Genomic DNA, 10,000 nt, shown 5'->3' with positions numbered 1-10,000 from the left:
TATATTTTGTAAATAAAATTAAGTTGAATTGCACTTGTTTACGTGTTCCAAATACCCACTCTAAAAGTCTTCACCATCCACTGATTTTCTCTTGATTTATATGATTTTTTCTCACCAGGATGATTGGAGTAACATGGCTGCTGTTGGGTGCGGCGCTAGCACTGTTTTGGGCATATTCGTGGTGGAAACACAGGTTCTGGGCAAATAAAGGTGTGCCCACTCCGCCTGTGGTCCCTTTCATCGGTCATGCGCATAAATTGCTTCTCCCAGATAAAAGATGTAACTTTGAAAAAGAGGTAATGTAATTTTTTCTGTAAATTATTGTGTTATTGAGCATTAGACGCCACAGTGATTAGTAAGAAATATTTGTATAATTCTTTATAGATTTTAGTCTCGTGATACATCCCTCCACTCTTAACAGGTCTATTTCAACTATAGTGGATCAAAGTTAAGTGGTGTCTACACCTTCCACGAGCCCATGTTACTGGTGGGCGATCCAGAACTCATGAGGCACATTTACGTGAAGGACTTTGACCACTTTATGGACAGAAGGACACTAAACATGCCGAGCGAGAAGGACAAAGTAATGGCTAACATGTTGTCTCTGAAGACAGGCGAAGATTGGAAGAAACTGAGAGCCATCATGTCTCCCACTTTCACTTCAGGCAGAATGAAGGGGATGTTCCCGCTCGTGTGTAAAAAGGCCGACGACCTCGTCTCCTTCTGCCTGAAGGAAGCACGCACGAAGCCCTTTGTCGACATGAAGTATAATTTTGGCCGCTTCACCATGGACACAATTGCTTCTTGTGCCTTTGGTATTGAATGCAATTCACTAGTGGATGAAAAGGCAGAATTTGCTGAAAAGGTTGACACTTTTTTCAAAATTACGCCGGGAATGATATGGAGACTTGTTTTCCTGAGCGTATTTCCTAAACTTGGCAAGCTATTCAATATGAGATTTTCAGTACCAGCAACAGATTTCTTTACGGAAGTTGCCCGTGAGACCATGCGAGCGAGGCAAAGTGGAAATAAAAGAGGAGACTTTTTGGATCTGTTGCTGGAGGCAGAAGTCTCCACTGGCGATGCCGAAGGAATCACGGCAATGCAAGACGACAGTAAATCATCCCAGTCTAAGCAAGGTGAGTAGTAACTTACAACTAAATGGATTCACATCATGCAATTTACAGTGTTAACTTTCTGCAGTTTAAGACATATACCTATCATTTACAGTTTTACCATACAACTCACCTCATTTACACCAGATAGTGATTAAAAGCAGACACTTTCCATTCTCGCAGCACTGGATGAACTGACTATCATCTCCCAAAGTGTTATGTTCCTGATCGCCGGTTACGATACCACAGCCTCCACGCTGGCCTTTGCGTCCATCCTACTTGCCAAGCACCCAGAGATCCAGCAACGCCTTCGTCAGGAGATCAGTGAAATGGTCGAGGAACACGGCGACATAACCTACCAGGGGATTATGGAAGCCAAATATCTTGATGCTTGTGTCATGGGTAAGTCTCCCAGATTAATTTATGCTCTAATGTCTTAAATGGAAGTGCTGATTGTCAGATTTTAGTACTCGGTGCATCCCCAGGAAAGAAAAAAGACAAACGGGTAACTCATCCCAGACTGAGTAATACTCCAATTCGCCAAATCTTCCGAGAAAAGGGAAATAAAGTTTAGTTTTGAAGACAACAACACACACACACACACACACCCACACACACACACACACACATATATATATATATATATATATATATATATATATATATATACATCTTTAATGTACAAAGCATAGGTGTCAAAGGTCAGCTACTGAGGAAAAAAAAAAGAAAAAACGAAGAGAGTGGTGTGGTGGTGGTTTGGTTTGCGAAGTTCTAGCTTCGCCCGGGCCTTCTAAATATGGCCCGGCCTGTGTCAGCTTTTTACGGCTGTCTCATTGAGTTGTCTGACACTCGGTGCTTACCGTGGCGGCGGGATTGCCAGCAGGCGCTCCTGCCGCCATGGTGTAAGCATTTCGCCTAGCCTCTTTACCAGCACGGCGGCTGTTGTGGGCGGTCCATGTCTCAGGAATTGTGTATGGTCACAATTTTCTAGGTAGTGGACTATTGTGGCATTCGGCTCGCCGCAGTGCTTGCAGCACCTTTCATCGCGTTCGATTGTTGGGATAATCTGCCATGCACAGTGGTAACCTAGGCGCATTCTGTGAAGAATGACTTCGGTACCTCTGTTGCTTACTTCAGAGAGTGCCAGTAGTTCATAGCCTGTGGCGTCTGAGTACCAGTTGGCCGGGGGGGAGGTTCTCGTTTCCTCTCTGTGGAGCTGCCGTAGGAAGGTACGACCGACCAAGGCACACTTCTCCATAAGTAATTTTCGGCTCGGTTTTATCGTCATGGGATTTGGGGGCATACCCCTGCCAGCGACGGCTAGTCTGTCAGCAAGCTCGTTCCCTCTGATGCCGATGTGGCTTGGGACCCAGTTGATGATAATTCTTCTACCCTGAGCAAGAATTCTCTGTGCCATTGTGAGGTAGATGTTGTCTGTGGGTGAGCTGTGCTGAAGACAGTCAATGGCTGCCCTGGAGTCTGTGTGTATGACCATGTGTCCTTCCCTTAGGGACGCGTGGCCTAGGGCTCCCATGATTGCAACTGCCTCTGCCTGTAGCGAGGAGGTGTTGTCTGTTACCCTCATGGATCACGTGGCATCCCTTGCTGCAAAGCCGGCGCCTGCAGTGTGGCTCAAGGGATCGACCGATCCATCCGTGTTGTATGTTCTACTACCCGGAGGAGTGATGGCTGCCATGACCCTGTGGGCTTCTGCCTTTAGGCTATGCATGGGGTATAGGCTCATTTTCATTGACAGGCTCATTATGTTGAACTCTATCAGGCTCAGTGCCCACGGCGGGGCTTCGGCAAAGTCGGGGTGGGGGGAGTCCATGCCCTTAGCAAGAAGCTGTTCTTTGAGCTGATGGCGTATCAACACCCTGGCTGTATGAGACAGCCAGGAGTTGTTTGCAACGAGCTCGTTGTCTTGTTCGAGGCATCTGACTAATTTTTGTCTTAGGCTTGTGTTCCTGGGAGCCTGGATGACCTTTGACAGGAATTGTGTTGCCATTAGATCCAGAGGGAGAAGGTTTGCCTCCATCAGGAGGTTGAGGAACTTCGTCCACCTCGGGGCACCCAGAATGATCCTGGCAGCTTCATTTTGGACTGTTTCTAATTTGTCTGTGTGCTTTTTCTTTGCAGCAATTAGAGCGACTGAGGCATAGTCCACAATGGGCCGGACAGCATGTACATAGAATGATCTTAGTACTTTGTGTCTGTCCCCTATGCGTCTCCCAGTCATTGCTCTCATGACAGACAGTCTTGCTTTGGTTCGGTCAACCAGGTACTTGACCTCCTTCTGGAAGAAGAGGGTCCGGTCTATCCTTACCCCAAGGTATAGGTAGGTAGCCCGAACTCTCTGTCTCAGAGCCATGGCTTTGGATTTGGCTGCAGAGATCTTTAGTCCTGTCCTACAACACTCCTCTGACACGAGGTCCAGACAACGCTGGGCTTTATTCTGGCTGCGTGGTCCAGTGTAGGTGATATCGAGATCGTCTGCATACGAGATGATCTGGCACCCTACTGGGAGGTTTATGTTGAGGATGCAGGACATTAAAGTGTTGAATAGGGCTGGACTGAGAACCCCACCCTGAGGCGTTCCATTTTTGAGCGGCATGTGCTGCGATAGGTGACCCTGGAATTTGACATTGGCGGTCCTGTTCCTGAAGTAGTCACCTATCCAAGCCAAGAGCTTTCCTCTGATTCCCTTCTGAATCAGGCTTTCCTGAATGGCAAGCGGACTTGCCAGTTCAAAAGCCTTCTCCAGGTCAAGGAATACCACCACAGCTGGGCCCTTGCTGATTGTGCTTAAGAGCGTGGCTATGCAGTGTGCTGTGCCCATGCCCCTTGTGAACCCGTGGAGGTGTTCGTGCGGGGGTCCCGTTTTCCATTGAAGCCGGTTTAGTACCATCCTCTCAGCCATCTTGGCCAGGCAGCTGAGAAGAGAGATGGGGCGATACTTCCCCGGCTCCTTTGGTTTTGGGACGGGAACTATGGTAGCCCTCTTCCAACTCTGGGGTAGAGTGGAAGTTTCCCAGGACTTGTTGATGAGTTGCAAGAGGGCACGCTCATCTGCTAGTCCTAGGTGGGAGATAATGGGGTACGAGATCCCATCAGAGCCCGGGGCTGTGTTGGAACTGGTTTTGTAGGCTTTCCTTAGTTCCCTCAGAGAAAAGATAATGTCTGAGTTATTGGGTTCGGTTGCCCTTTCTCTGATCTGAGCGTGTCTGTCTGGCTGTAGACGCTCTTGTCTTGCCCTTAGCTCGGCTGGCAGACTGTTGCTGCTTGTTCTCGCAGAGAACTCGTGCGCCAGTCTGTTAGCCTCTGCTTGGGGGTCGTGATGGGTGCACCTCGGGGCTGAGCGGCTGGTAGCTCGCTTGACCCGTTGCCACAGCTCTGAAAGGGTGGTTTGGTGGTCGAAGGACTCACACCATTCCAGCCACTTTTCCTGCCTGACTCTGTTGGCAGTTTCCTTGGCATCCGTGACAGCCTCCCTTAGGAATGATAAGTTGTCAGGGGTTCTTTGCCTTCGGAATATTTTTTCGGCACATGTTCACCCTGTGGTTGACCTCCCTGATCTCGTCATTGAAGTACCAGGCGTCTTTGTGACTTCTGGACCCAGGCCGAGTTTTGGGTATGGTCTGTGAGGCTGCTTCATTAATGGCGTTTAGCAGGCTAGCTTCGAGCACTTCCACATTTTCGCTTTGTGGGGGATCGTTGCTTCTCAGACAGAGGGCCAAGGCGTTTTGAAACGCCTGCCAGTTGGCCTTGTCTGTTTTCCATCTTGGATTCGGTCTTAGGATTTCGGCTGGGCCAGCATCCATGAGGGTAGTTATAGTGCCGTAATGGTCACTTGTGACGGTCTCATCGACACGCCAGCCAATCCTCCCCACCAGAGTCGCAGTGACTCCTCCTCTGACATGTGTTGGCTCTTGGGTGTTGAGGAGAGCGATCTCAGGGAATGTCTTTAGCACGTCGGCTATGTGATAGCCGGCCGCATCCGGTGCCCGGCAGGGAGCCAGGATGGGGTGGTGTGCATTGAAGTCTCCCCCTATGATCACTCGGTCATGTGCAGCAAAAGCACAGACCTGGCTGATGTCTAAGCTTCTACAGCGTGGCCGGCTGTACACGTTGTACAGTTTGAGGGGCCCCCCGGCCAGGTGAACCTCGACGGCAAGGGATTCAACGTCGTCTCCACAGTGCGATGCATCGGCTATTGTGGAGCAGGGGATTGTTGCTCTCACAAGGGTGAGAAAGCCTCTCTTGCCAGGTGTTCGTGGCAGTGTGAAGGCATGGTACCCTGAGAAGCGAACAGTGTCCACTGTTAATGTCTCCTGGAGCATGACAATGTCAATGTTCCTTGATCGCACTACTGCTTGGAGAAAAGCGTTCTTTGCAGAGAAGCTATTGATGTTCCACTGTAGGATGCTTAGATGGTGTGTCATGATGTTACTAAGTGATAGTTACATCAGAGACATCGTCGGAGTCTGACAACTCCATTGCGAGGTCCTCGCTGGTTGAGGGCTCCTCGTCTGTTGTCAGGCTATCCTTGGGTCCACTGGGAGGTGGAGAGCCTTTGGTAGCTCTGACTTTGGTTGGTTCGGCTTTTTCTTGGCTGGCCTTGCTGGCCTTGCCTGGGCAAGGTCAGCGTGATCAGGCTCTGGCTGCACAGATTCAGCCCGTTTTGGCTCTGTTTGTGAAGGCATGGCCTGGTTTGGAGTGGGGAGGGGAGTCTCGTCTGGGGTGAGGGTGAGGCTGGTTTTGCTCTAACCAGCTTTCTTCCCTTCAGGGCTGCGACAGTCTGGGTCATTGCCGTCATGGCGACCGAAACTGCCTTCTCGGCCTCCTCACTCGACCTCCCCAGGGCTGTTGCTACTGCTGAGACAACAGCAGTTAACAGGAGAGTCATATCGTCCTCGTCAAAGAGGAGATGATCATCTGTTGGGGAGGTTTTTGTGGTGCTCTTAGAACCTTTTTTCTTTAGTTTCTTTTTCTGCACCTTTGGCATTGTCGGAAACTCCTTTTTGTTGGAGACATCCGGTGTCGGCTGGGGGGCGGCTTCCTTCCTCTTAGGAGGTCGGGAGGCCTTTTCGCTTTTGTTCCTTCCCCAGACATGGGTGCCTGGTGGGGCAGGAACAAAGTCTGGTCGGTTTTGAGCAACCTCTTGTCACCTGAGGGCCGCATCTTTCCTGACAGAGCAAGTCAGGCTCCAGACATGATGCTTCTTGGCACAGTTGGGACATTTGGCTGTTGTGTCCCTCTTTTCCTCTTTGTATGCCTTGAGGCATACCTCTGTTTTGTGTGCCTTGCTACAGACACCACATTTAGGCTTGGCTGTACAGTTAGCCTGGTGGTGACCGTATTTTTGGCACTTGAAACACCGAAGTGGTTCTGGCACATACGTTCGAAGGTTGTAGGTGCCCCAGTTACCCAGATCAAGGGTAGTGGTTGGGGCACCTTTCATTGTCACCAGGACTTGCCTGGTTGGAGTCTTCCCCTTCGACATTTGGGAAGCCTGCACGACCTGTGGGTGTGAAACGATCAATTCCACATCGTACGAGACTGAGAAGCCAAGTAGCACCATCTTGGTTCTCTTTTCCTCGGGACTTAGTGGGGAAAGACACACTTTCCTCCCATCGGCTAGCTCCTTCGTTTCCCGGAGGAAATTCAAGGTAGCTTGATCTTTGGGCATTGTGATCATGCCCTGATCTCGGGTGACCCGGATCGACAACCGGATTTTCTGTTGCAACTCCAATGCCCTGACCAATTGGTAGGCATTGTCGAAGCCTTCGGGTTTAGCTGGCACTTTAAACTAGGCGAAGCGTTTAGGGGGTCCCGACTCTTCATCAGAGTCGGTCTCCGGCCTTGGACCCTTCGGCCCGCCCTTTCGGCTTTCGGGCTTGTTTGTGGAGGCAGCAGCTGATGCGACTGGTTCAGCCTGCTCTCCCCTCTCAATCGGGGAGGCCGTCTGAAAACTCAGGGGCCTCCCTGGCTTAGCTGTTGGCCTGGAGAGGCCAGCTCGCGAGTCAAGATGTCTGACTATTCGGTGGACAGACCCATTGGCTTCGGTCTTGTCCACCTTAGCAGCAGGGGTGACAGTGTCATCCTGTGCATGGGGCTTTCTTTTGCCACCGGAAGGCACATATACCTTCATGGTGACTGCCGTGGTCTGGGCCTTGCGCGGTTCGTCAACATTTTTATCAGTCTATGGGGGGTGTTTTATAATTTTTTCCATAAATTGGTAAGTGCTTCATCCGCTCACGCCCCCACCCACCACGGAGTCCAACAAGGGGAAGCTGAGTGTCAGAACCAGTGTCTAACAGCAACAGGAGTGATGAGAGGATATACGCAGCCAATAGCCATTGTGACGGCGCTCACGGACCATTGTGAGTGCCAATGGCGGCCTCTCGGGGGAGACCAGCCGATTGACCGTGACCGGGCCGGGATCAGGCCGCCTGTCTTGCTGGAATAGAGGACCAAAGAGGCGTGTTGCTAGCCGCAGGGCGTACTCGTTCACGGCATCGCTCAACCTCCAGGACTTCCGTCTCTACAGCGCACAAGGCTGCCACGCACGGCAAACGCGTGGGTAGGTGTAAACCCCTGGGGAGAGACCAGAGGGGATGCCCTTCCATCTACGAGACATCATTGTTTGGAGCCCTTTTGCTCAGCCCTCTGAAGGAGCCACCCAAAGGTTGCTTCACCGCAGTGAGGGAAGAGGAGTCTTGCACTTTTACCAGGCAGTTCCTTTCATCCCTCTGAAGCAACCACCCAAAGGTTGTTTCACCTCAGTGAGGAAGGAAAGGACCTGTGTCTTTTCAAAGTAGTTCCCCCTTCCCTCTGAAACAGCCACCCAAAGGCTGTTTCACCTCAGTGAGGGATGGGAGGTTTTGCGTTCTTGCCAGGCAGTTCCTTACATTCCTCTGAAGCAACCACCCAAAGGTTGTTACACCTCAGTGGGGAAGGAAAGGACCTGTGTCTTTTCGAGGGGATTCCTCCTTCCCTCTGAGACAGCCACCCAAAGGCTGTTTCACCTCAGTGAGGGAAGGGAGGTTTTGCACTTTTTGCCAGGCAGTTCCTTTCATCCCTCTGAAGCAACCACCCAAAGGTTGTTTCACCTCAGTGAGGAAGGAAAGGACCTGTGTCTTTTCAAAGTGTTCCCCCCTTCCCTCTGAAGCAGCCATCCAAAGGCTGTTTCACCTCAGTGAGCGAAGGAGGGTTTTGTCCTTTTGCCAGCTGGTTCCTTTCTTCCCTCTGAAACAACCATCCAAAGGTTGTTTCACCTCAGTGAGGGGGAGGGGGGGGGCGGTACTCGGAAACCATTCCGGACGTCTAGACGGAAGCGGTCGCCTGTGTGAAGGGCAGGGCCACAAACCGACCGAGAAGCGGGGCGGCACGGGGAATGGTTACCCCGGCGGCCCCCAGCCGGCTGCGTGGCGCGAGCCCGCGACCTTTGCTGTGCCTAGATAGAAGAGAGAATCGAAGAATTGAACCATGCCAGAATCTGGATGAGTTGCCAAGTCTTCCTTTCCCGAGCGCGATTAACCTTTCCATTTTTCTCTTCACAGAAACCCTCCGTATGTACCCACCGGGGCTTTTCCTGGAGCGCATGTGTGTAAAGGAATACAAGTAAGACCTTTTAAAAATACTTTTGTCAATATAGGCCTACTTAGGTGTAAATTACCTATAACATAGCATGCATTCTTGAGTGTGGTTTAATACTTTATATGTATTCCATACATATATGTATATTTATACTTGTGACTGTGCATGTGTGTTTTTTTGTTTTTGTTCTCGTATATATGTATATATATATATATGAATACATATATGTGTGTGTGTGTGTTTATGTGGATATATATGTATATATAAGCACATGTGTGTTAATATACACACACACGAAAATTTCTGTGTGTACAAATATATATGTATATACATACATATATGTATATGTATATATGTATAGATATATATAGATATACATTTATATAGACATATTTATATAAACACACACATATACATATATATATATACATATTAATGTATATATATATATATATATATATATAGTATATATACATATACATATATAAATACATAGATGGATGTATAGGCATATATGTGTGTTTATGTGCATATATATACATATAGCCACATAGATACACAAACACATATATATCGCAAAAGCTACATCAATTCCCGATATGTGCCAAGAAAAGCAATGAGAAACGAGCTCCCGCCTAGTTTCCTAAGGGCGCACAGAGAAAGAGGTAAAGGAGACTTATAATGCCTAACCTCAAATCCTTGCAGGATCCCTGGCACGGACGTGACCCTCGAGCCTGGCTTAGTAGTGACATGCCCGATCTTCAACATCCAACGGGACCCGAAGTACTGGCCTGAGCCCGAGGAATTTCGCCCCGAGCGCTTCCTGCCGGAGAACAAGGCGAACATCACCCACCTCACGCACATTCCCTTCGGAATCGGACCCAGGAACTGTATAGGTGAGATAACCTGAGATTTAGGAGTGAGATTGGCTTTGAATAATATCGTCTTGTCTTGATAGTCCTTTCTCTCTCTCTTTTCTGTCTTTCCCTCTCTTTTTCTGTCTTTCTTTCTTCCTCTACCTCCCTCTCTGGCTTTCTCTACTAACAAGATATATTATAGTACCCAGACTTAATGAGCAATAAATCACTTCGCTTTCCTTGCAGCGATGAGATTTGCCCTCATGGAAGCCAAAGTTGGTCTGGCCAAGATGCTCCTTGCCTCAGACATGAAGTTGGCACCAGGACACGAAGAAATTAAGATTGACTTTGGCTTAGGTTTGCTGAGGCCAAAAGACGGGGTTAACCTTCTCCTGACACCTTTGAAAGAAGAGTGAAAAAGGAAAGGAG

The 10,000-nt window shown here is 49.3% G+C and overlaps 1 protein-coding gene across 1 annotated transcript in view; it reads left to right on the top strand.

Annotated features, from left to right (window-relative positions):
* Nucleotides 1-10,000, top strand: part of LOC125041728 (cytochrome P450 9e2-like) — a 13,831-nt gene that overhangs the window by 2,751 nt on the left and 1,080 nt on the right. The window contains exons 2-7 of the mRNA XM_047636973.1: nucleotides 119-296; nucleotides 422-1,139; nucleotides 1,299-1,517; nucleotides 8,678-8,738; nucleotides 9,420-9,610; nucleotides 9,818-10,000. The exon at nucleotides 9,818-10,000 is cut by the window's right edge and continues 1,080 nt beyond it. Of these exons, the coding sequence (XP_047492929.1) occupies nucleotides 120-296; nucleotides 422-1,139; nucleotides 1,299-1,517; nucleotides 8,678-8,738; nucleotides 9,420-9,610; nucleotides 9,818-9,987 (1,536 nt within the window). The 5' untranslated portion in view covers nucleotide 119 and the 3' untranslated portion in view covers nucleotides 9,988-10,000. The remainder of the gene's footprint in view (nucleotides 1-118; nucleotides 297-421; nucleotides 1,140-1,298; nucleotides 1,518-8,677; nucleotides 8,739-9,419; nucleotides 9,611-9,817) is intronic.

The sequence above is a fragment of the Penaeus chinensis genome, chromosome 31 (genome assembly GCF_019202785.1).
Source record: "Penaeus chinensis breed Huanghai No. 1 chromosome 31, ASM1920278v2, whole genome shotgun sequence".
In the NCBI taxonomy this organism is placed as follows: Eukaryota; Metazoa; Arthropoda; class Malacostraca; order Decapoda; family Penaeidae; genus Penaeus; species Penaeus chinensis.
The sequence above is the reverse complement of the archived record's forward strand: the minus strand, read 5'-3'. Positions and strand labels throughout refer to the sequence as shown.